The sequence below is a fragment of the Denticeps clupeoides genome, chromosome 6, assembly GCF_900700375.1.
Source record: "Denticeps clupeoides chromosome 6, fDenClu1.1, whole genome shotgun sequence".
Lineage (NCBI taxonomy): Eukaryota > Metazoa > Chordata > Actinopteri > Clupeiformes > Denticipitidae > Denticeps > Denticeps clupeoides.
This window is the reverse complement of record NC_041712.1, coordinates 8,114,649-8,141,905: the sequence shown is the minus strand read 5'-3', so window position 1 is coordinate 8,141,905 and position 27,257 is coordinate 8,114,649. Positions and strand designations below refer to the sequence as shown.

Below are 27,257 nucleotides of genomic sequence, written 5' to 3'. Positions count from 1 at the left end.
TGCCATAAGTTTTATATATTAGCAGAAACCATGTTCAATTAGAACTACATATGAAAAATATTACATTAAAAGGAAAAAATATATAGTGTTCATATTTGATTGATAAATTTGTGTATTTTGTGGTTAGATGTTGCGTCTATTAACAATTTTGACCACGTTTCAAGGACCCCCTGACGTTCTTAGTGCCCACTTTTTGTAAACCATTCATTGCTACACAGAAGATCAGACCTGTCTACAGAGAGGTCTTCAATGTAAAGGGGGAACATATATATACATCTTACATAGTCTATGAAGAAAAGACCAATCTAAACACTGGGTGTTTAGATACCTGGATGATTTTTATTGAAGGAAAACACATACATGGGGGGAAAAAAGTGCATTACAGAAAGGGCCACGTGGCCAAGCGTAACGCACATATTTCACAGGCACATATGGAGTCAGGGCAGCAGCAGAGCGCGCTACCTGTCTGATAATAAGGACGGAGGGAGGAGGGGGGTGGACTTAGAAAAGGGAGTCACATGAAGTCATGAACAGAGCAAGCGGCTGGCCAATAATATTCTACCTCACCCTCATATTCTTACTGCTGTTGTCATCACTGTGGTACACTTTCTTCTGTCAAGTTCCCATGTTCAGCACTGAACGCGGTTTTTACTGCTGATCCGACAATCTTAGAATATCACTGAATAATGACAAAAAATGAGTTAAATTACATTCCAATTTTAGAAATTCCCTTCAAAGCTTTCCTGAGGAACTATAATAACATTTATCACATCTCACTTCTCCAGTAGAACTGTCCTTCCACGTGCTTTATAACGTGGACTTGCCCATTAACAACAGTGTCATTCCTGTACAAGTGGTATATTGGCACACTTAAGTAAAGGACCATCAAAATGTACACCGATGGTTCTCTAGATACTGCCCTGAATTAGAAAGGAAGCCTGGGTCTTTTGTCACACAACTATATTTTGAATAAAAATAAAAATAATAAATGAGTCTGTGGCAAATTTGCAGTTCAACTAGAAGAGTTTTTTTTCTTTAGGGGTTATAACATAGCAGAGGCAACTCATCATTAAAAAAAAAAAAAAGACATTTCATAAATTACATTTAATAAATGAGTGTGTCAGCAGTAAAACACAACCTGTACAGTTATACTTTCATAGCAGGCTTCACCAGAAACCTGGAGGCCAAACTCCCCTCCATTCATGGACAGTGGACACCTTATGTACAGAAGACTCAAACATAAGTGAGGTAAATACATAATACCAGAAATGTTAACACAGTTACGAAGTTCAATGTGACCGTAGTTCCCTGATAAGTTTCATAAAGCAGAATAAAATAACAAAAAAATAATAATAATTGGATCCCACTGATCCCAGTCTGAGTGACTGTAATCCGATTTTGTGGCACATTTCTGTCAACAGCGACCTTTCCCATAAAATACAGAAGATTTCATACTATAAACTAGGGAGACACATTACAAAGAGACCCTTTATTTGAAGGTTGGCACCAAATAAGTTCCTCTGACAGGAAGACGTTCATTATTCCACAGTGGACTAAATGAATGCTTGTGCCTCAGCGTGGACTTCTTCTCTAATGGACTGAGGGGCAAAGCCTCTGAAGTCGCTCTCCTGATGCCAACACAAACTAGAATAAAAAAAATAAAATAAAAAAAAAAAAAAGGAAAAAAGCGGTCAAATGTTTGAATCTCCTTGTTTTCCAGAAGGATTAAAAAAAAAAAAAAAGACACTCCCTTTGAGCAGTAGCATGCCCACTGACATACAGCAAATACAGCAAACAAGAGCACACACTCACACACTCACAGTACCTGAACCCACATACATGCACACAATGTGTGTGCAGAAAGAAAACATCAGTGCATTTCAGGGGGGCAAAAAAGAGTAAAAACACAAAATGATGTCGACGGAACTGACAGACAGCAGGTCCGTGTGTCGTTCTCTTCACAGTGTTGAAGCCTGGCTCAGAAACATCGAGAGGACAGGAAAATTCAGTCTTGCTCTGTTATTGTGTTATTGTTTTACACTCACGTCACCCATTATTGCTAAATAAACAACAACAACAACAAAAACTTTTTTTACACTGTACAGTACAGCAGAAAGTGGAATGTACTAAAGTTTGTCAGAGAGAGAGAGAGAGAGAGAGATAGAGGACAGTTAAAGGCCCGCAGGGGCACAGGACAACCTCTTGTCCGGCTGTATTCTTCATCTGAGCCCAGGCAAGGCGCTGTGGGCGGGCGTGGGTCATGTGTTCAGAGTTCAGACGTGGCACTGTCCCACAGCGTTCAAAAGGCCCCGTCCCTTCCAATAGAACATTCAGCAGAAGAGTACTGCGGTACTGAAAAGAAATCAAACCGAGGAGACTCGACCACTGATGGAGTATGAAGGAGGCGGGCAGAAAGGTGGATGATAAATTCCTCACATAAGAAAATTCATATTAATAACAAGTTACACAAGTACCTTAACAAATCAAAGGCACCTTCAACAGAGACTGAAAGACATTTCAATCTCATTCAAAATAACTAAATGAAAGAAAGAGCCTTGTTTGGTCTTGAGCACAATAGTGGTTAAAAGAAAAATGTTCTCCAAATGTTTTACATGCATAAAACATGAAAAAGCGTATTATGTGATTTACTTTTGGCAAGTTGCCTTCTATAATGCTGTTTCTCATGGTCTGTTATGAGATATATGAAAAAAAGTAAAATCCGAAACAGATTAGCAGCGAGGGCAACGTACTCTGGGAATGAGTGTCTCGTCCCACATGATGTAAGCGGCTGCATGTTAACACCTACATATGCACCTAAGTCATCGTATCTATTTGGTATTCTAAATCCAGCCCTAACACACACACGCACGCACACACACACTGATACTCTGGCACATGATGATGCTAGAACAGACTTTCTAGATCTAGGTTCCTCAGAACTTCTAAGAACTTCTCTACATCATTTATTATTATTTTTGTAACATGCATGTTAAGTACTTTATACACACGCTGTATCACACTGATTGTCTGGAATTCTATTTTGAAAAAAAAAAAAAAAAAAAAAAAGCTAATATAAATATATATATATATATTTTAAAAAAATGTCCAAATGGGCATTTATCCCATACCAGTCCGATATCATGTGCAATACATTTGAAATATGCATGGGAGGCCTGGGACTGTGAAGGCGTTGAGCGGGAACACGCAACAGAGCGGCTTTACACAGGACGGCGGGTGGCATCATGTTGCTTTTGGAGCACTTCAGCTCTTTTTCTTTTTTTATGCATTGACTTTAAACTTAAATAACATGAAGAGGATGGCTATAGCGAAAAAAAAAAATACATTCCAATATTTCATAGAGCTATTTTGAATTATTTTAAAAATACAAATGTGCAAAAGTTGTAAACAAATAGGGTCCTCGGAGGCAGGGCACTAAGGGAGACACGGACCGAGGTGGGTGGTGCCCTCACAGCCTGGTGGGCTCCTCGTCACTGTCACTGCAGTTCCCACAGCAGTCCTGAGGGAGGTGACAGAGAAAAGCATCACTTTGCACGAGATCTATGCCATCAAAGCCTTTACAGTGAAAATGTAAAATAATGCAAATCATTTATATGTCTATAATTTCTTGCTCTTTGCTGCATGATGGGATAATGGTGACCAGTGAGGTCTGTTCTGTGATCCTGCTGAAACAAGGGTCTCGGTTATTATGACTAAAGAATTATATAAATATTGGGCAAGAATATAAACAATATTATTATTACTGATCATATGAGTGACCAGCAAGTTCAAATAACAACAAACATTTTTTTCCCCAAACTGTTCCAGCATTTATACAGCTGTATTGATGACTTTTCTCACACATTCAATGAAAACAGAAGATCATACTGAGAGAGAGAGAGAAACACATTCCACATTCCCTCGAATGCCATAAATTAATTAACAAACTACAATGAAATAAAGCAGAATGATGAAACACAGAACTGGAAAACCATTTTATTTAAATGGTTTCCAATTCATACGGACAGTCTATTGTTTAAGAATGTCTGGAAATAAAGCCTCCACAAAGACACAATATGAAACCATTTGCAAGTTATCTTGGTTTGAACAAAAAAGGCTGATGTACTATATATTACTAATCACTTGGAAGATTTTATGACTATAGGTGCAAGAAAGGCGCAGAATCAAGCTATTAAACAATTACCAATCATCAGTTTATACCTGCTCTGATCATGAAACCCATGATTCCAGAGCAGCATTGTGTGACAGCATGCTGACAGGCCAGCTCCCCCAGCACAGCTTCAGAGTTGTACACAGACTCCATCTGCTGTACACTAACCCTAACTACACCCACCCTAACGTCTTACCTGCCGTCCAAAAAGCCTCTGCAGCAGCCCCTGTTTGGGTGGAGGGGACGGCTGTCCCTTCCAGTCAAGGTCTGGGGGGATGCTTCCGTCCGGATTCAGGATGTTTAACTCTTGAAAGCACTCTGTCTCTATCATCTGTTGATTCAGGATGCTTGTTAAACAACCCACATTAACCCAGACAAACAACATTTTTAGTTTAAAGCAATAGGTGTTACGAATCAGATTTTCCCCTATTGACCTAACTGCAGTATAATATGAGTCCTTATGAAAACCTTGTGATAGCATTGGATTGATTATACTTTAACAGCCTTAGAAGCTGGCAGCATGGTGTTTTAAATCTTTCTACGTAGCCTATGCTGTCTTTGTTTAAGATGGGATGGTGGCGCCAATAAGCACATTCCAGATGGGATGGCGTATCACTGCAGACTGCAGATAAAACACTGTGTCACCGACAAAATAACCCCCCACAAACTCTACTTTTGACATCCTTTCAGAAAAAATACATAAAACCACGTATGTCTGAACAGGCAGTATATATGAAACTTCATGCCTCAATTAACAAGATATTGCGACCTTTTAACACATCAGTACACAGAGGTCTGAGATAGGAGATATAGGAGATGTTAATTCTAACATCACATTGATAAAGTTTTTTGAACTGTTTCTATACCAGCCATATCATTAACAACCAATACTGACCTCATTTTGCCAAGGGATTGACACACTGCCGGTTGACACTTTACTGTAGAAGGATTCATCTTTGGGATCGAGCTCTACGCCCTTAACGGTGGAGAACTGCTCAATGTCCAAAACGTCCTTACAGTAGATGGCCTGGGGCTGGGCACAAACACACAAAAGAAGGTTTTTCTGCTAAAGAACGACTGAACTAAAGAAATGACATCAACAGGCATGTAAACACAGATCTTCTGTGCATGCTGCTCAAAGGTCAAATCTGGGCAGAAGAGTTACTTCTACTGAAATGAAATGGACTAATTGGTAAATCGAAATGCTAAGCCGCTTTATTAGTGCAAATTAATCATTTCTGTTATCAACTAGCATCTCCACATTATTTAGTAAATGTCAAGTTTTTCCCTGTTCTACCCAAAAGGTGAGGTATTGGCAAAAAATATTGGCCAATCTCAGGGACAATGGGAAGAATGTTCAAAATATTCCACCCTGTTGGGAACATACACGTTGTCAGATACTATGCAGCCCTTGTGCAATAATTTGTCTAATTATTGTAATATATTTTATTTATATTTGCCAAGCTAAAACTGTAATGTTTTTAATAAAGTAATAAAAAAATGCTTAACCCAGTCTAAAGTCAGGAGAAAGTCAGGTTTCCACCAAAACCACTTTTTTAGGGGGGGTTCCAGTTATTTTCCATGTTATCTCAGTGTGATCAGCCAGGCTGAGTGATATGAGGCACACAGATATGACGCTTTAACTTACATCTGGAATGAATGGAGCCTCCAGCATACCCGCTTCCAGCCGCTTGAAGTTGATAGAGCGGAAGATTGGGTGACCTTTCACCTCAGAGGCATTTCCCCCTAAGCAGCCCAGTCTCTCTTCAGGATCTTTGGCAAGCAGCTGAAGAGATACACACATGAAAATGTTATATTTGCAAGATTCAGAACATTTTATTTGTGGGGTCTGGTCGAGGGCTACAGGAACAAAATCATTTTCAGTACAATTGTTAAACATGAAAAAAATATTTTGCAACTATGAACCGCAGCCACCCAAATAAGGTGGAGTGGTGGAGAGTTGAGGTGAACATTAATTTAAGATGTGCATATTCCACATTGTCAGATATACTGTGATTTAAGGATATGGTCTATGAATGTTCTGTGGAAAAATGACATTTGGACGTCTGCCACAGTTCAGTAACTCATCTGCATTGCTACAGCTTAACTGATGGCAGCCATCTTGCAATAAGAAGAGCCATGAAAGTAGAATTAATTTCCCCCTGTGAGTGCCAACTTTTTCTTTATCAGAATTGATATAATTGGTGCTAATTGACATTCGCTGGAAGAGTGAAGAACCCCCTGCTCTATCTCTTAAGTGTCTTAAGCAGCTTTCATCACATTGCCTTCAAAACAGATTACACCTAAACTTCAAGATAAAAAATTATTGATAAATTGCAGAGGAACTTTTTACAAAACAGAAATGCTCATTATGATGACGATAGCATTTAAGATAGTAAGTTTGTGAATGTGTATGTACACAAAACGTGTATATTTTTTAAATTATTATTATAATTTTATAAATAAATTTTGCTAGCTTCTTAGTGAGTAGTGAAAGACTGAATCTGTTGTGGTCATACTTGTTAAATCTGTAAAAAAAAACAGTGTCTTTATGCTTTTTTATATTAATAATTTATTGTCCTTTTCACCTCCACCAAGTAGGTGTTTTTTTTTTCTGGTGGTCTGTGCAGAGGAATTACAAAACTACTGGACAGGTCATCTGTTTTATAAATACAGAGAATATGAATCTGTATAATGTTTATGTTTTATACAGTATACTGAATTATTTGCCACAATATTAATTTGACTTTAAACAGAAGTTTAATGCTACTGTAAGGGATTTTCATTTTTTATCATAAATTCTTGTTATTAAGAAAGATTGGCTATCGGACCCCATTAACTAGTAATAATCGATATCAATATTGTCTCTGAAAAAACAGAATCGGTTGATCTCTATTCAGCATTAAAGTCTAAAGCCTAAGATTAATCTTAGATGCACTTGACCTTACAATTGTGTAGCGGCAGTAACATTTGATTACAATTTAATCCATATTTGCAGGTAGCACATCTACGGATGCACACATACAGATGGTCAAATAGTTTTTTAGCACGTCTAAATATAACCTGTAGTTCTTGTCACATATTTATTGATGATTTATCTCTACTTCTATCTATGGTCAAGGTATAAATCACGTGCCCACTCTTAAAGTCACTTGCCATCTTGCAGAGGGACTTGGCGTCCTCTGAAAACTTGCTGGAGTACTCCTCCTCCACCTCCTTCACCAGCCTCTCCACCTCCTCTCGCTTGATCTTCTTCTTCCTCTGCTGGAAAGGCGACTGGCCCTCGACCATCTCATACAGCAGGCAGCCCAGCGCCCACCAGTCTGGACTGAGGGTATAGCGCTCGTTCTTCACCACCTCTGGGGCTGGTGAACAAACACAGCATGCTGAGCTTCTGACATCTACACACTTTCTGCCTCTCAGAGGACCATTTGGATGAAATGAATTGTAACGAGCACTCAAATTCAAATGTATTTGAATAATGAACATATTATACAGTACTGTATGTAATCTAGAGCTATAGGACTCAATGAAAAAGAAGTGTGATTAATAACCCCCTGCTGGTCAGCACTCCTAACCCCAAAGGAAAATTATACATTCTGCACAAGACCATGTTTTACAATCCCAAACTTTTTCATGCAGAATTATTAAATAGAACTGACATTATTTCTCAGCATTTTAAAATCTGATGTTCAATTCCCAATTCTAATCTAGTCCAGTTGATCTGGTAGTTAATTTAGCAATCATTGATTTTGTACAAGGAGGCTGGAACAGCAACACTCGGGAGTCTTTAAGGAGTTTTAGGGCTTACCCATATATCCCACAGTTCCTACTCGGCCCTTGATGGTCTGTCCCTCTGGTATGTGGACCGCCAGACCCAAGTCTGATATTCGGATGTGACCTGGGGGGAAACTCGGTCTCAGATGCATTCATCTAGGGTCAGTATAAACTTGCTAAATTTAAGTGCAGTTCCATTAGCGCTTTTAAGAGGAAGCAGATTGAATGGGTACAAACTAAGCGATATCACATGACTAGTAATGAAACATGCCAATGCTGCTGATATTGCGCCACTGATGGATATTACATATTAAGCCTTTCCAAAGGAAGCCAGACCTGACGTGCTACCTGCAAATGATTTGCTGAATAGAAGAGCAACATTTGGGCTTTTGGGGGGCTACAGTGATTCTTGCTATACAAAAGGGATTCAAAGAATTTCCAGCAAGGCTCCTCTGATCTGCCGTAGTCTCTGTACAGAGCTCAGAGCAAACGATCTGCTGCCTTGTATTCAAGGAAATATGAGCTGGTCCTCACCCATGAGCCATTGCGACAGGTGGAAAATGGGGAAGTAAAAAATGTAACCTCATGTGTGTCAAAAGTCCGTGCTGCGCAGCAGTCACGTCTGGGCATGCATTAGGTGCGCAGCTCAGGCGGGACCAAAAGTCCAATTAAATGCGCTCTTTATCTACTCAGCCTCTACAAGGCTGCCATTGATGCAAGAATAAGATGTGAATAGGGCAAAAGGTAGATGTTACAAACGCTTGATCACTTTCTATCAACAGCGTGAAAATAAGATAGACGGCACTGTGTGTCGAAAGGATGATCACTGGCTGTGGTCTGCTCGACAGAAAACCTCTTCTGACAAGTCTCCTGTCCAGAATGTATACTACTGCAACCTACTGGCCGTATAACGCACAACACCCAGAAGCCAACACCGCCATCCAAACACGCATGTGGGTTAAACCACTACACCTGTTGGACTATTTTTTTCTTGGATAAATCATCACCAACCCTGCACTGACTGCAACTGCAGGCTCACTCTACCCTGGAAGGGTAGTTTGTTTTTTTTTTTTTTAGTGGAGTCAAGTGTGCGGAATGTGTCAACTGAAGGGTCTGTACGTGACTTCAATGTTAAACGTTGTTGTTAAACGTACCATGGTCATCCAAAAGAATGTTCTCCGGCTTCAGGTCCCTAGAAAAGAAAGAAATGAATAAATGTATAAATGTATGGAGGATCATACTTTTAATTAGACTGTAGATTGTTAGAAATGCATGCTCACTAAATTGTCAGGAATTGCCTCATGTAACAACCAGATTAAAATGAAGGAGAAGATTGGGTGGATAATGACATCTCTCTCCATTTGCTGTAAGATGTTCAGTTAAAAAGGAAACCTAATCAGATTACACTTAATACGATTATTGAATTCCAGTCAGCAGGTTCTGCTACGAGTTTAATTTGTACTTCCACTGGAATCATTCTCATGGGTGATACAGGATGTGGATGGAGAACAGCTAATCTGTTGAAAAAGCGTTGGCAGCTGCTGTCTAGTTAAGGTTCTGCTTTAATGACAGAATCCAGTTAGTGTCATTTCTCTTCCCTAATGATCCAGACAGCCATGAAAACAGGCTCAAAGCATACAGCAGAACCTGCTGACATCCCGGTCTTCTTTTACCTGTGAGATTTGCCATTGTTACTGGCATCCATTACTGATCTGCAGACTTTTTTGTTTTTCTTTGAATGGTGTGCTTGGGCTCCAAAAAGACTTTATTGTTTTGTGGCATATCCCCAAGGTGCGCCTCTTCATTTACAAACTAAGCATTTTTTGCTTAGAATAAATCAGCACTGTTGTGAACAATTTAACAAATATTGTTGAACAGATTTTGTGATTTTTAATGACTTGAATATGCACAAAACCTGGAATCCTCCACAAGTGCAAATTCTGGCCATAATGACAAAGCTCTGCTATTTGGCTGATATTATGTCTCAGAACTGAAGAACACATTACCTGGCTACATACCGATATGGTAGAAAATTTGTTAGGGGCTGGTTTAATCCCTTATTAGGATTTTTTTTGCTTTTATATCGGTCTTAGCGTCCCCTAATACTGTATCTGAAGTGTCTTTCTGAATTTCAGCCTTGGTGCATAATAACAGCCACTTTGATCCAGTCCCACAATGAGATTTGCCAGGACGCACTGTTTTGGTGTCTGTAGCTTTAAATGATAATGAGGAGGAGAGAGGCGGGACGAATAATGAGAGCGACCTATAGAAAGGAGTGGATATTCGTGTAAATTATGTCAACACTTCTGGTTTGGCACAAACAGGAAACATTTAATTAACCCGCTGGTCTCGTGTGACTAAAATAAAATTACATTTGTGCTCATTTTTACATCCAATCACTGAGCAACTGCAATGCTTCACGTTTTCAAGCTATGACGATCAGTGGAGTTACTTTTTTAGGGGAGGGGTGGGAAATTCTCGGGGTGGACAAAACTTGATAAAGGGGAGGTAACCTTTCCCTTTACGATGAAATAGGAAAAAAATTCCAGATCCGACTGACTGAGCTGCCGCTCTCTGAACGGCGGAGCAGAATGACCAAAGTGCTCTTTAAACATATCGCCATTTCTAGCCACTGCAGGATTATAGACAGCCTTGTTTTAAGATGGTCCTATACCATGACAAATATGGTTATCATTATCAAGACTTCTTGTCATTATGTGGGCCACCAAGTTAACTACAGCAGAGATGAGAATCTGCAAAAAAAAAAAAACATATGGAACATTGATGACAGCACAGTATAGATCTGGTGTATTCAAAGTGTCATTTTCACCTCAGCAGACCTCTCAATGTCCAACCATTTCCATCCTGAGGATGACCAGGCTAACTCTTCACTTGAAAAAAAAAAAAAAAAACTGATGGCGCAGAGCTCTGTGGGGGGCTGGCGGGACCTGAGCCGTGCCAGGAAAATGCTCACCACGACACAGGCAGCAGAACCATTCTCCATGGGAGACCAGCACTCAAGCCAGTAGGGTTCTTCAGGCATATGCCACACAAGCTCAGATGTGAGAGAAGGATGACTCACCGCATCATGTGACTTTTTCCATTGCTCAACAGACCACCATTGGCGCTCTTGGTGACACGTTACATGAAGCACTATGAACAGTTTTTGTATCTTGATCAGACTGCACAGTTGGTCCTAATTAATCTTGTCTAATTGTGAGATAATAATATTTCCTTTCCTTTTTTGTGCAATCATCCAGGTGCTATAACCTTTAACCTTTCTTAGCCTATGTAGTAAAAAATCCCCTTTAGCATATGCTTAACCCTGAGTTCCTCCAGGGGGACTGTAACTCAGCTAAATATATAAAACAAGTGTAACAACAAATTCTGGTGATGACTGACGCTTGTCTGTGGTGGAGGCTTGTGATGCGCCTGACTCACCTGTAGACTATCCTCTCTCTGTGAAGGTCCTCCAGGCCACAGCATATCTCAGCAGCATAGAAGACGGCCCTCTTCTCCTCGAAGCCGGCCTCGCCCATGTGGTAGATGTGGAACTTGAGGTCGCCGCCGTTCATTAACGTGAGCACCAAACACAGTGCATCCTTCGTCTCGTATGCGTATGCAAGGCTCACCTATAGAGCAAGGAAGAAACATAAAATACTTAGATAACAGATGGATGTCAACATGATACCATTATCATGATCCACGGTGCAGGGAAATCTCATTTTACTGCTTCAATAGCAAAGGAAAGGATCCATCTCTACCTCACATAGACTTTCAACTGGTGTCCCTCAAGGCTCGGTGCTAGGTCCTCTCCTTTTCTCCCTCTACACAAGATCACTTGGTGAGGTCATTTCCTCACATGGATTATCCTACCACTGCTATGCTGACGATACACAACTCATCTTCTCTTTTCCTCCCTCTGACCTACATGCTGCTTCCAAAATCTCTGCATGTCTAACCGACATCTCGTCTTGGATGGCAGCCCATCACCTCAAACTCGATCCCACCAAAACGGAACTAATATTCATTCCAGCAGATTCTTCACCACATCAGGATCTTGCTATTTATCTGGACAACTCACAGCTCTCGCCTTCTACAACAGCCTGCACAATAGACAACCAACTCTCCTTCTTGACTCACATCAGCAATCTTTCCCGCTCATGTAGATTCCTTCTCTACAATATCAATTGAATCCGCCCTTATCTGTCAACACAGGCCACCCAGATACTGGTTCAGTCCTTAGTAATCTCGCGACTGGACTACTGCAACTCCCTTCTAGCTGGTCTACCTCTATGTACCATCCGACCTCTACAACTAATAGAAAATGCAGCAGCACGACTAATCTTCAACCTTCCCAAATTCTCCCACACCGCCCCTCTGCTACGTTCCCTCCACTGGCTCCCAGTAGCTGCACGCATCACCCAAACATGGAGTAGCACCATCCTAACTCACAGCCTTATTATCCTACCTTATTATACCTCGTATACTCCGAGCCTCAAGTACTGCTCACCTGGTCCCTCCATCTCTGAAAGGAAGACACTCATCTAGACTCTTCTCTGGCTTGGCCCCTCGGTGGTGGAATGAACTTCCCCTCAAGGTCAGAACAGCTCAGTCACTGAGTATTTTCAAACAGCTGCTCAAGACTTTCCTCTTTAGAGATTAACTTGTAACGTTATTATTGTCTAATTTATGTACAGAATCTACAACAAGAGTGAATAAAAAAGTTGTATTCATAGTTGGGGGTCCTAATGAGCCAGAACTGTTCACTTCATCGATGGTAACTTGAAAGCACGTTGTAAGTTGCTCTGGATAAGGGCATCTGCCAAACGCCTTAAATGTAAATGTAGCAAAGCTGTGTGATAAATCAGAGAATTATGACACACCTACTTTGTGGTGGACATTTGATCAGTAAGTGAGTGATTGAGATCAGTAAGTGAGTGAGATGAAAAGTAGCAACATGGTCTCTTTCAGGTCAGTGGGAAATCATACTCATTGTTGAGAGTGTGAAAGAGTGCGGTCATCAGAGCTGATTAGAAAAGCTTCAAATATGAAATATTTTGTCTTGTTTACTTTTTTGTTGCTCACATGTTTTAGTTTTGCCCTAGTCTAAAAAAAAAAGAGACCTTAAGATATGTCTAAAATTTGGACTGGTATTGGACCCCAAAAAGTGTGTATGACAGCAAATCCTCATAACTGAGCATAAATATGAACGAGCATTCATGGGAAAATCCTGTGATGTCCACTCAACGTCCAAACAAAACAGTCCAAAATAGCTCTAAGAGGAAAATACACAAACCAAATCCCACGTTATATATTCATTACTCCTGTCATATTCACTCCACAGACTTGTCACTGAAGCTCAGCAACGTGTCGTCTTATCAACCTATCAACACACAAATCTTTCAGGCACCGCTGGTAACCTGCAGCTCATGCATGGATCATCTCACTTGACATCAGCTGTAAAGTGACTGCGTCCATACATTTAGTCATTTAAATATGCCCTTGTCTATTAAAATTACACAGACCTGATGAAAAATTCTGCCTAAGAAGCTTGAATGGGGCGTTTGTTGTTCAAGTTTTGTTGGTGTTATTTTAAATTGAGAAAACCAGCAAAAAAAAGCTTATTGATTTATTAGAAACTCTTCATCAGACTAGTCGAAGTGCACCAGCAAATGTGGGTGCATTATTTCTAACCAAATCAATGCCAATGTCTCATTCATTTGTAATTTTTTTTTCTGTATTCAAACTCATTTTTTTCATGGAAAATTTCAGAATGAATGAGTGTCCCATGCAGGAACGGATGTGTGCTGCTGTGTATCTAGTAATGTAGTGTAGGGACTCATGATAACCTTTGTGTCAGGTTGTAATGAAATGCAGGGGAAGAGCGGTGTACTCCTGAGCTGACAGGCATAATAAGTGATAAGGCGATGGTGGGTAAGAGAGAATGAACCCTGGGACTGGGTGGATTTGATATGCTGAGTGACGAGCCTCAGATGCCAGGTAAACTGTGTCTGTGCATTCTTCAGATTGCTATCGCAGACGCCTTTTCAAGCTCTCAGTGCAGGAGGCTGGGTGGTGATTACCATATGTCGGTTCATTATTCCACGTAAAGGTTACTCGTGACGCACGACTGTTTGGAAGAACACATCAAACACGTCCGATAACCCAAAAAGAGCCGCTTCATTCGGCGGGAAAGCTGAGTAGAGTCCATCCGGCACTTACCACAAACCTGCTGTTGACCTTCTCCAAGATCTGCTTCTCATTCAGCGCCATGGACTCGCCTTTCCTTTTCTTGATCCTCTTCTTCTCCAGCTTCTTGCAGGCATACATCTTGCCCGTGGCACGCACCTGGCACGCACAAACCTGGGGGAGGGGAGAGGAAGAAGAGGAGGAGGAGGATGAACGGCACCAGTGGCAGCGAGGAAAGAGATTTCGTCTCATCCTGACTGAATTCATTATGCCTGAAGAGTCTGTTTGATCTGTCGACATGGACACAAATGCCACGGGCCTCTACCCAACAAGCTGTTTGTTTACAGAAAGATGAGGTTATGTTATTAGGTATTATACAATTTTAGGAAAAATATTTTCATCATGCATCATGTCAGATCACATTTCAGTAACTGATTATTGTCCATATAAACACAGACACCGGGATAGACAAATGGCATAAGTGTCCCTAATTATGATTTTCACCAGTAAAACCCTATGTTAAGACCTCTTTCATTTGTGTCATTAATATTCTGAAAATTTACAGGTCAGCCAAGTATTTTAATCTTGGCACTTTTTGGCCTAAAACAGCAAGTTCACATACTAAATGTGATTCTTTTCAAAATAATATTTTATTTGAATATTTTCTACACCGCACCATTCGCAAAACCACTCACCTCTCCAAAGCCACCTTTGCCCAAAACCCTGTACTGACGGAATGTGTTTTTTGTGACTGGTTGTCTGTTGGGGAGGGAGGCGAAGAGGGATCATGTCAAATATAGATAGAAATATGTATTAAAACACACACACATACACACACACACACACACCAATCTACATTTCTCATAAAACCTGCATATAATATTAACAACCACATCACAGTTCCACTCATGTTTTCTTCTTTCAGAGGAAGCCTGTAACTGCACTTCACAGGAATCGCTGAGGTGCATGTCAGCACATGCACTAATGCAGGTGATGTACAAGAGGAAAGATGAAATACAACCGCTCCCGCATAGCCGAAGCATGACAGAACGTTCCTCTTACTTCCACTGTTCCCACTGCAGACTTTTCCTGTTTGCGAGTGTAAATAAATATGGAGGTGGAAAGGCTGGCCCTGCTGGTTTGTGGATCCAGTTACGGTAAACAAATGGGAATTCCAAGAGGGATGATCAGAAATGTGCCTATTTTCAAGGAACCCAGAAACATGGAGGGGCAGCGTGTTCCCATACAAGGCAGTCTTACCTCCAGCTGCAGAGCGCGCATTAACCCTGCGTATACATGCATGTCTTTACCTCTCTAGCCATTTCCACTGCAGGAAACGATTGAAGCACATGCTGTCGAGGTAGTCCGCAAAGGGAGCCACACTTAGGTAGTCGTGGATGAGTCTACAAAAAAGGGGGATTTAAAAAAAAAGAGGGGATTTAATCAAAGAACCACAGTTCACTTTTTTCAGGTAAAAACTAGTTGAAGTATCAGTGGTACCTGAACACCAGGACACAATAAGTATATCTTCTGAAAGACGTTTGAAAGAAATCCTCAACATTCTTCACTGTCACATCATGTCTCCCAGAACTAGCGGATGGGTGCATCTTTATTACATCACATCCTTAATGCACTTTATTAACAATTCAATTTCTGGGTAGGCAATCAATTTAACTAATTAGTAAAACATCTTGGAATTAATTACAATTCCCCAATTCTGAAAATTTTACTTTGTGAGATTATTTAACATTAATTCGAGTTCCCCTGGACTGTTTGTGGTCTTGCAGCAGCTAAAAATGGCAAAAGGCGTAAAGGGTGCTTTGGTCATTCTGCTCCGCCGTTCAGAGAGTGGCAGCTCAGACGCCGGATCTGGAATTTGTCCCCTTGTATTTGTCTTGTCAAAAGGAAGCAAGGTTACCTCCAGGTTCTCATGTTGTGTCTGCCCAGAGAAATTTCCACCCAGAAAAAGGAACTTTTGTTCAGTCACACGAGACTCTGCCTTCCTGGTTACACCAAACATTGTTGTTGGTGATTGGTGTTGATGATGTCATTTCCACAAATTCCGCCTTAACTTCTATTGGTCTTTCTCCTCCTCATTAGCATTTAAAGCTACAGACTTCGAAACGGAACGCCCTGGGGAATCTCATTGTGGGACTGGATCAAAGTGGCTGTGATTTTGCACCAAGGCTGAATTTCAGAATGAGACTTCAGATAAAGTATTACGGGACCACGAAGACCGATATAAAAGCAAAAAAAGGTATGTCAGAGGACCTTTAAGGCTAAAGGTTGGCATATTGTTTAAAACTATGACAGACAGTGGTGGGAAAAGATTTGGTTGGGAAGATGACTACTAATTCCTCCAAACAACTTTCTATTTAAAATACATCAACTTAACTCTTTCTATTGGAATGGTAGATAAATGAATTTTAGATACATTTTTGCTGTATGCTGTTTCATGATCTCAGGGCAGCAGGTTATCAGTAATGACAGTCATGAAGGAGGTTGCTGCTCACTCACTTGGTGCTCTCCTTGAAGAGCTCTTTGCAGGCTTCCTGCTCCAGCCTCTCGACACATTTCTGTACCACCTCCTCCGCAACTTCAGATACATAATCTTCAGACTTCAGGAGACCACCCAAGGTGACAACACACACACACACACACACACACACACACACACACACACACAAGCCTATTAAGTATAGAAGAGAATTCTCCACAGACCCTTGCACTTTCTGTTATTGAGGCTTGCAACAGGCTACTATCCGGCATTGCTGCCTGAACTCATGAGACAGTTACTGAGGAAGTTGATCAGTCAGGTCATGTGACCTAGAGCATGAAATGCACTGAGCAGCTGTGTTGGAAGAAGCCAGATAAAAATCTATCATCTTTCACCACTTAGCAAAAAAATACCTCTGTCATATCTGAAATACAGAGAACTAAAAACACAACACATATCAAAAAAAAGCAGGCAAAATATAAATCATTTTAGAAAAAGCAGTGGTAAGTGGTGAGTAATGATTAACTTTGGATGTCCTGATGGGTCTATTTATGCACACCCATCTGTCATCCTGGATCAAGGGCAAAATATTGATGCTCGTGGCCTTTTCGTGTTCCGCTGTTACCATTAATGTGAGTTTGAGTTCATCACATGACTGATAAACCTGCGCTCAGTGCTTCACTTGATTGATTTGGCTTTACAGTACCGTTGGACTGAAGTACTTGTCTATGAGCTCCTGCCCGCACTCTTTCCTCTTCTCATCCGGTGTGACTTCATACTCTGCCTGCAGGATTCACACACACTCATCTGTTTGTGCATGCAGATTGGATTTACAGGCTTATTTTATATTACATTATACGATGTGATCGTTCCGTTCCTTTGATCTGTTCGACTCATGTGACAGGAAGTGTTCCACATTGCTAACAGGACCATCATTAAGCACATGAAAAGACATCTACTTATACTCTTATAAAGATTATACTAAGAGTATCTCCTTTTTTGAGTAATTTAATATTAATTTCATCAATAAGCAACTACACAATTATTCTAACAATGGAAGCTGGATGACAAATTAACAAACAAATTTCAACTAAATACGGATTGCATATAAAATGAACAGAAAACATGCAACAAAAGCAACGAATTAAATGTATGCAACAATTAAACATGTTTCAGCATCAACACTGCTGACCTCCATATGATTATGAAGATGATCTCTTTGATAGTACAGCTGGGATTCCACCCTGTATGTCATTCTTTGATAGACCTTACCACAGCGTCTAGGAATTTGATGCAGCGTTTCAGGTCAGGACGGGTGTCGCAGAATTGCCGGAAGAGCAAGCGCCCAATTGGCTGCCTCTCGCAAAGGCTGTTGTAGTCTTTGTCTGCCATGGACAGAAAATGGGAATGTCACAAATAAATGTGGACTCTCACCACACGGTCACAGCCCCATTTTCAGAGAGCTATAATAAACAGTGTTTCTAATGCCATGACAGCAGTGGTGGCCTAGCGTGTGCACTGTGCTTGCTGTATATCATAATGACAAAAAAGGCCTTGAGTGTCATTATTTCTAGCACACAGAACACAATTTATTGATGTTTTATTTTTTTTATAAACAGAGTTTAATCCAAGACAATGATTGACAGCTCTCATGCTTAATGTGCACACACGCAAAAAAAGTGCAGTGTTGCCAGATACCTGATTGTTTTGAAGAAACAATCTAATGAAACATAGATATCTTCAGGACGCGCCGTTTCGGTGTCTGTAGCTATAAGTCAAAGTGAAGTGATTGTCACATGTGATACACAGCAGCACAGCACACGATGCACACAGTGAAATTTGACCTCTGCATTTAACCCATCACCCTGAGTGAGCAGTGGGCAGCCATGACAGGCGCCCAGGGAGCAGTGTGTGGAAACGGTGCTTTGCTCAGTGGCACCTCAGTGGCACCTTGGCGGATCGGGATTCGAACCGGCAACCTTCTGATTACAGGGCCGCTTCCTTAACCGCTAGGCCACCACTGCCCCGAATGAGGAGGAGAGAGGCGGGACAACGAGGAGAGCGGCCTACAAAAGTGAGCAGGCATTCGCGGAAACGTTGTCATCAACACTGTTCACCAACCACAATGTTTGGCGCAGTAATAAAGTTGTGTTAGTGTTTTTTTTTCCAATAAATAAAAAAATTATTAACCCGCTGGTTCTTGGAGACTCGCATGACAGAACTAAAAAAAAAAAATTTGTGGTAATTTTTACATCCAATCACCGAGCATCTGCAATGCTTCACATGCTTTCAAGCAATGATGGTCGGTGGAGTCACTTGTTTAGGGGAGGGGTGGGAAATTCTCTGGCTGAACAAAGCATGAGAAACGAGAGTTAACCTTTCCCCTTATGATGACATAAGTGGACAAATTCCAGATCTGACCATCTGAGCTGATGCTCTCTGAACAGCGGAGCAGAATGGCCAAAACACTCTTTACACTTATCGCCAGTTCTAGCCACTGCAGGATCATAGACCGGCTAGGGGAACTTGTATTAATGTCAAATAATCTCACAAAGTCAAATTTACATAATAGGGGACATTTAAATAAGAATTTTGTTCCTCAATGTTAAAGCCCACCAAATTTGAAAAGTGAAAGCGAAGTGATTGTCATAGTGAAACACTGCAGCACAGCACACGTTGACACAACGAAATGTGTCCACTGCTTTTAACCATCACCCTTAGTGTGCAGTGGGCAGCCATGACAGGTGCCCAGGGAGCAGTGTGTGGGGACGGTGCTTTGCACCTCAGTGGCACCTCAGTCCTACCACCACTGCCCCTGGCAACACAGAGCAGTGGGGCAGTGGTGGCCTAGCGGTTAAGGAAGCGCCCCCGTAATCAGAAGCCACCGTCCCCACACACTGCTCCCCGGGCGCTTGTCATGGCTGCCCACTGCTCACTCAGGGTGATGGGATAAATGCAGAGGACCATTTTTCTCTGTGTACCGTGTGCTGTGCTGCTGTTTATCACATGTGACAATCACTTCACTTTGACTAGCATAAGATTCCTCCCGTTTCTTTGCTGATGACCACACTGATCTCTGGACCGCCTCCCCTACCAAACCAAACACGCAGACAGATAACTGGTTCTTTTATTGAATAATTCCGACTGGTGAAGTAGCGAATGCATGCAATCTCCCCCACAGACAGACATTTAACACACACCAGTGGGAGGATAACTGTGAACCATCCACAATAGCAGGTTACCAACTGAGAGATTTCTGATCAGTCGTATGTCTGTGCTGCCGCTGGTCTGCACAATTAACTGTACAATTTATTTGTATGCTCTCGCTGATTGGCCACGGTCGACCAGATGTCAGTACTGAAATATCACACAGTGCCATCAACCAAACAGCACTGTGCGTACATGCGGCTTGAGCAGGGATCACAGATCGGGCAGCCGCAGATATAATGTGTGGAGAGAGTGGCAGGAATATGCAAGGCTTTCCAAAAGGAGCCAATGAACCTAAAATGACACATCGGACAGGAAATGACAATGGGGAGTTTCAATGAGATTGTACCATTGATATATTTATATACTACATATACTACTATTTATTTACTATTGATATATTTTAACCAAGACAAGCATTACACAAGGCGTGATTGCAAAATAGGGGTTGGTGTCTGGTAGAGGAGAATAAAAACACTGACATACACACACTCACTTGCAATGATAAAATTAACATGAGCATTGAAATAAAACGATTCACTGGCTGTCTTGTTTCACCATTACACCCAAAACCAAAAAAACTGATTTCATTTCAAGGTAAAAATTGGAAGCCGATTTCTCGCAGAAATAGAGGGTTGAATCGCAGTACACATGATGTTCCAGATCACCTGCCACAACTAAAACAACCACACAGCCACCACTGAGTGGAAGTTGGTCTCCCACCGGAGATAAACTACGACTCCCCCACTGGATCCAATTAACACAAAACTCCTGAACTAAATCTTCAGATTTAGAATCCATGCATTGGATTGTAACCTGGTTGTAAGTAAAGGATCAAAATGCAGAAAAATGAATCAGAACAGCACTCACTGCTCTTATTGATCACTCCAAAAATGACTTTATGAAAGTGTTGCCAGGCAGTGGTGGCCTAGGGGGTAAGTAAGTGAATCCCCAACAGTCAAGGTAAGACTGGGGTCCACTTGGTCAAGGTACCGTCCCCACACACTTCTCCCCGGGCGCCTGTCATGACTGCCCATTGCTCACCAAGGGTGATGGTTAAATGCAGAGGTGTCACCATTTGCTCTGCTTGCTGTGTCATGGTCAGAAACTGTTCTTGTAAACTTTGCTTGCCATCCATCCTCAATGGGATTAAGATCAGGGGAACACACAGGAAGGTCCAAAAGACAGACGTTATTCTACTGGAATAAGACCGTCGTGTCCTGTTGAAGAACCCAGTCATTCCCACACAGGTTCTCAGTCAAGAGTGATGCCCACTGCAACATCTCTACTAGGGGTGTGTAACTTTACTTTACTTAGCAGACACTTATTCAAAGCGACTTATAAGAGGAAGACACCAGCAATTCTCATTCGGTTTCTATAGATTTTGAGTTTACAAAAACTAAGAGCCCTGATGAGGCCTAACTTGTCAGAAAAAGAACGTGCTCGGAAATTGTTAAGTGCTACATGATTTTTTATTTTATTTTGTGCAGTGTGTGTGCATGTGCGTGTGTTAGTGTTCAACTCGTCTGAAATACTTTTTGAACAAGTGTGTTTTCAACTGCTTCTTAAATGTGGTGGTAGTCTTTGGCTAGTCTAATGGCACAGGGCAAGTTGCTCCACTACGTATCTACGTATCACGATAGATGGGTCATGATAGGATTATATGATATATTGTGATACTGTACATATTGCAACATTCTACAGTTCACTACAAATGTAAAAACAGAGCTGAAATACAAGATGTTGTGTATGATGTGGGTAGATTACATTAATAATTCAGCCAAAACAACTCAGAACTGAATTTTAACTGTATTGTCTTTGCATTTTATCACACTGAACTAGTGGACACCAAAAATATTTAAGTGCCCAGTCAGTTAACTAAGGCTGGGGTGGTGCTTGTAGAGGACTAAGCCAACACCATAAAAATATCGACATTGATATGTCATTGTATCAATACAGTAAAACATCGCAATATATTGCTGTATCGATATTTTCTAACAGCACTAATCTCTACATACCACACCGTCTGACTGCAGTCTGTTCAGTAAAACACATCATGATGGATCACCCTTCACTGTGCCGCACAGAAAACATCTCCTTGTCATTCCAGTTATGGGTGTTGGGCTGCAGAATTCATTTGCAATGGGGTCTCTTGACCATCAGGATTTTTTTACATTTACATTTACAGCATTTATCAGACGCCCTTATCCAGAGCGACTTACAATCAGTAGTTACAGGGGACAGTCTCCCTGGAGCAACTTAAGGTTAAGTGTCTTGCTCAGGGACACAATGGTAGTAAGTGGGATTTGAACCCGGGTGTTCTGGTTCACAGGCGAGTGTCTTACCCACTAGGCTACTACCACCTTTTTACTGGGTCCAAACTCAGCAGCGATGGTGCGCTCCAAGAGACAGAAGGCCCTTTTGCAGTCAGTGTCAATGCCTGGCAAAAAATTACATAAAAGCCAGATTTTCTGTGCAGATTATACATTTTAAAGGCTATGGTCTTTGGATCAGTTTGTCTTTTGATAAACTCTTGATCAGCTGAGGAACAGCCTGTTTGAGTGCCTATACTCTATTTTCCTCTCTCTCGCTCTTGTTTTCGCATTCTGAACCTCTGCTTCCACCAGCACAAAATGCAAATACTTGGTCAATACAGAACTTTGGACATACAGAACATTATTATTTCTAATGGCAGAACAAATAACTACTAGAACTAATGGTTTCTAATGGTACTGTTCAGCTTTACTGAACCTGGTTCTGGGTCCCCTTTCCCACCCCCTAATCTACTCCAAACCGACTCCTGTTCCTCACAACTGGCATTTAAGTGAAAAAATGCATCTAGCAGAGCTTATTTGTTTCAATGTTGTGGTCTTGCCTGTATCATTTTGTCTGAATGAGTTCCTGTGGTGGACTGTGTTGTTTTAAGATCGCTTCCCTCGATAGTGTGGCTGTGTTGCGTGGAGGACGGCCTCGGGCACGTGTGATTTACTGATGTCCCATACGACGGGATTCAAACCTATGTGAAATCAGCATACGGCAAAGCTCGAACTCTTGAGCAACCAGTGAACTTCCGTAAAGGAGATGTGCCAAATTTGGGGAGCCACAGAGGCCTGCTTTTGTAATACGGCGTGACTCAGTAAACTGTGGAAGTCAACAGGGCAGCAGCGTTAGTCACGAGCACGCGGCACAGTGTTTATCACACGAGCTGCCCATACAAAACAAATACTTACAACACTTTCTTTGGAGTATTAAACTACAAGTGCATCTGTGAATGATACGGAAAAGCCGCCACCATTGTACAGGGTGGGCCATTTATATGGATACACCTCAATAAAATGGGATTGGTTGGTGACATTGAACACATTTTATAAGTGGTCAGAAACTTGTAAATAACTAATGAAAGAATAAATGTTAAAACTGAGCACACCGTTGATTTTCTTGTTTGTGTTTTGATGTGTCACACGACCCTCTTCCTATGGCCGACTTCAAAATGGCCACTATGGTCACCACCAATCTTGAAAAGTTTGCCCCCTCACATATACTAATGTGCCACAAACAGGACGTTTAATGTCACCAACCATTCCCATTTTATTAAGGTGTTTCCATATAAATTCTGCAAAGTGCCGGGAAATGAGCAGAACGGCGGTGTTGTGTTCCTGTGTGCCGTCGCATGCTGTACGTTTCGACCGACCAACAATTGCCAGCTTGTTGGATTGAGCCAATTTGCATGAGTGACTCAGGTGGATGCAAAGCCTGTGGAGCTTCACGTATGTGTGAGCCCACTGAATCAGGGTGGCTGCGCGTGGGAGGGTGCTGCTGACGACAGCGCTGCACAGACACACTGAGGGCTGCCTTCCCCTGCAACAGAAGCATGTTCAGAAAAAAATTTAAATATATGTTTTTTTTTCCCCCCAATTTCAATAATCTTTCAGTTACAGCAACAAATCAATGCAATTAAAATCATTAAAACCATTCAAATATGCAAGTAACGGTACTTTGCATTGGGTATGTGAGATGTGGACTCTAATAATGACATCAGAACAGTTATAATGCAAAAACAAAACAGGACAAAAGGGACAAAAAAAGTGACAAACTGGGCAAAAGTGCTTTGGGTCTTCCTATGATGTAATACAAGAGCAAAATAACATTACACAGGCAATCACCTGTGTAAAGTCAAGTTTGATCACAGAGGGTCAAGTTCTGTTTTTTCAGTACCACAAATGTCCTATCCAGGCAGGGACATCCAAACACAACATAACAAAAAACAATATTTTACAATGGGTGAACAATGAGTAATATTTAATATAACATGAAGAAGCAACATAAAGACTAAATTAATTTAAAATCACATTAACATATCCTACAATCTAGACACACACTTAACCTTGTCAGTTATGAAGGTCACAACATGTATTGACCACCTGGAGGTGCCACATCTGTCTCAGAACAAGTAAAAAAATGTTTGGCTAAAATATTAATTAAATATAATTTTATTTTCACATTTAATTCTCTATTGAAGGATCGAATAAATAATCTACAGGCAAACAGGCAACATTGACTCTCCTTCAGTGAGACTAAGAGCACATTGGTTCTGAGCTTTATTTGCACCAGTTTGAACCATTACATTATATTTACCAAAAAAAAAAAAAAAAAATCACATTTCTTTAAAATATGCAGGACCAATAAATAAATGTACCCCACCGCAAATACGATATAAAATACTTATTTTGTAAGGCAAAGCGCTGAATAAAAATAACTGCATTCACACGAAATATGTATTTGCAAGTTCTAATATATGCAAAATTCCTGATGTTCTCATTTAAGCTTCTGTTCACAGGGTCCAGGCATGAGTGGGGTTTTCCCGGCTAGAAACACAAACCCTCCTAATCGTCCAAATCAACATGGCCAGATGCAAACACACCAAATGCGGTAAGAGTGGTACGTCGGTGTGGGACAGGTTAGCAGGATGCTAAAGGAACAGATGCAAGTTTTCCTTTATTTATTTATTTACTTACTTACTTACACAGAACACCAATTAAACCAAACCAATACACTAATACACTAAACCAATACACTGACATCATCCCAGAGAACCCCATCCGGCAGTCCATACTCACACAAGATGTTCTTTTTATCACGTGCGTGGCCCCGTTTGCTTTGTATGCTTTACTGTGATTCGCAAACGAATTCCCAGAAGAGCGTTTTCTACACATCTTTCGTACGTGCATGACGACGCAGGGTTGCTTACTGGGAGAGCGGTTCAGAGTAGACTGACTGATGGTCACAATGAGACCTTCACTGCTCTCCTCTCAGATACTGGATGTAAACGGGACTTGTGGCTGTCCAGAAATAGTGTGAGGTTTTGACATAACATAATGATTCATTGGACAGATGTTTCCTCAACTAACAAGTTGGAAGTTAGATGCAGAGTTAAAAAAAAAAAAAACACAAAACATTAAAACCATTTAAAAAAAAAAAGATCATGAAGACAATGTCTCATTATGCGGGGAGTGGAACGAGTGTCACAATGCTGTGCAGCTCAGTCCAGAGCGGGACATCTGATTACACCGTGATCCAAATGCAAGTCCAGAGATGAATCAGAGGCAAACGGACGGAGGAATGCAAGTGTCGGCTGTTTGAAGGCGAACAGAGGCCTGGCCAATCAAGCGCACAGATCAATTGGACTGCGATAATCTCATTTCATGCTCTTAAGTTTACATAAAAAGAGGATTGGATTCGGCGCCTTGCCTTCTCCGTCATTTAGACGAATAAATATAAAAGTAAACAAATGAGATGGAAACGAGTGCCCAGAGCGTGCAGTGCGCTGGGACTCGCTCCCGACCCCGCCAGCGACGTTACTCTCTGATACGGGAGTCGGAACGAACTGAGCAAATGGGCTCATGTCATAAAGCTGAAAGAAAGGCTCATTACCAGAAAAACGAGTTGAGAGAGAGCACAAAGCTTTATTGACCTACCCAACACACACACTCTCTCACTTTCTACTCTGTCCTGCCCTGAACAGGGGCCTCATCTGAGAGCCTCTCTGGGAGAAGAAAGGGCCTTTCTTCAAACCAACGTTTCAACCGCCGAGGTCGGCTGTGGAGATAAAACAGGTATGGAAGGTCCTTCGTCTCAGGACCAGCAGTCTGTTACTGGCTAATTATGGACAGTTTGCCGGGAAGAAAAATGGTTTGATTCCTGACCACCGACAGATATGCAAATACGATCCCTTTGGCCAGAGGTCAGGCTTTTTCATAAGAGAATCAGAAATGAAGAAAAAGGCATAATTCACCTCAAAATGCCATGACATAAATGCTTTTAAAAGGTTTAATTAGACTAATGTCAGATGACCTACATCCACGGGTCGGTTCAAACCATGTTTTATTGTGCCGTAAATAACTAAAAATCATTTAACCAACTCCAAATAAAATCCATGTAGTGTAGGTATCTGTATTAAAAGCATTGCCATTATTTACACGTGTGATAGTGAAATGATAAATGAGTTATGATGTACCGGCAACATAATGGGCGCAGGCTGCCGGTAAGATGGCTTGAGGGAGCTGGATGGAGATGATTCTGTGATTCTGTCTTCTGGAACCACAACTAGAGATTGTGGACATTTGAATTATGATTTCGCTTAGCCTTACAGCTCTGTTTTGGTTTTTCAATTTGTATTTAAATGGCCTTGCTGCCTAATTGAACAGATTTGCACATTATTGCCATTTACTCGCGTGTGTAAAGTTTATCTGTGTGAAGTTTGTATGCATTCCCAGTGCTGGCACAGGCAGTACACTAGGTGAATTGTGACTCTGAATTCTATTAAAATAATCTTTTTTATTATAATGAAGTTGCTTGGTGATTTTCTGATGGCGGCAAAAAAATTTTATTGGCGTTTCACTGGCATTCGCTTGACTCTGTTTAACACTCGTGGCTGTTTAACACTCGTCTGTATTTCAGCAGGAACTGATGCTTTGATTTGCTCCAATGAGCAGAAAAACAGTCTGCGTTCAGTTGCCGCTCACCTGACACCATCCCTGGTTCAGACGTCCGTGTCAACGGGGCCTTAACTCTCATCTCACTGACTTGATTGGAAACAGAATGTGAAGTAATGTAGAAAAAAACGATGGGATGCATAGTGATACGTCGATAATCATAATCGAATAAATTTGTGAGACCAGTGAAGGTTCACACATCTGTTTCCTTTAATGGCTGAAGAACTGACGACTCCCACCGAATCTTTCTTTTTAATTGCCTTACGGAATCTATCTGGGCCCAAGTCTTACTAGGATACTATTAAAGAACATTAATTTCCAAGCCATTCATCTTACGTTCAGTGTTCAAATAAAGCTTGTAAAATGATATCAAGGTTTATTAGTTTTTAATTAAAAAAGACAAAACAAAGTCGCAGAGCTGAGG

At 41.2% G+C, this 27,257-nt stretch overlaps 1 protein-coding gene across 1 annotated transcript in view; it reads right to left on the bottom strand.

Moving 5' to 3' along the window:
- Window positions 1–317: 317 nt before the first annotated feature.
- grk6 (G protein-coupled receptor kinase 6) overlaps window positions 318–27,257 on the bottom strand; it is a 39,622-nt gene continuing 12,682 nt past the window's right edge. The window contains exons 3-16 of the mRNA XM_028983005.1: window positions 17,907–18,019; window positions 17,341–17,418; window positions 16,655–16,755; window positions 15,448–15,540; window positions 14,833–14,896; window positions 14,171–14,311; window positions 11,387–11,577; window positions 9,100–9,137; window positions 7,980–8,069; window positions 7,325–7,533; window positions 5,817–5,954; window positions 5,064–5,201; window positions 4,365–4,499; window positions 318–3,517 (exon numbers count right to left, since the gene is read on the bottom strand). Of these exons, the coding sequence (XP_028838838.1) occupies window positions 3,467–3,517; window positions 4,365–4,499; window positions 5,064–5,201; window positions 5,817–5,954; window positions 7,325–7,533; window positions 7,980–8,069; window positions 9,100–9,137; window positions 11,387–11,577; window positions 14,171–14,311; window positions 14,833–14,896; window positions 15,448–15,540; window positions 16,655–16,755; window positions 17,341–17,418; window positions 17,907–18,019 (1,580 nt within the window). The 3' untranslated portion in view covers window positions 318–3,466. The remainder of the gene's footprint in view (window positions 3,518–4,364; window positions 4,500–5,063; window positions 5,202–5,816; window positions 5,955–7,324; window positions 7,534–7,979; window positions 8,070–9,099; window positions 9,138–11,386; window positions 11,578–14,170; window positions 14,312–14,832; window positions 14,897–15,447; window positions 15,541–16,654; window positions 16,756–17,340; window positions 17,419–17,906; window positions 18,020–27,257) is intronic.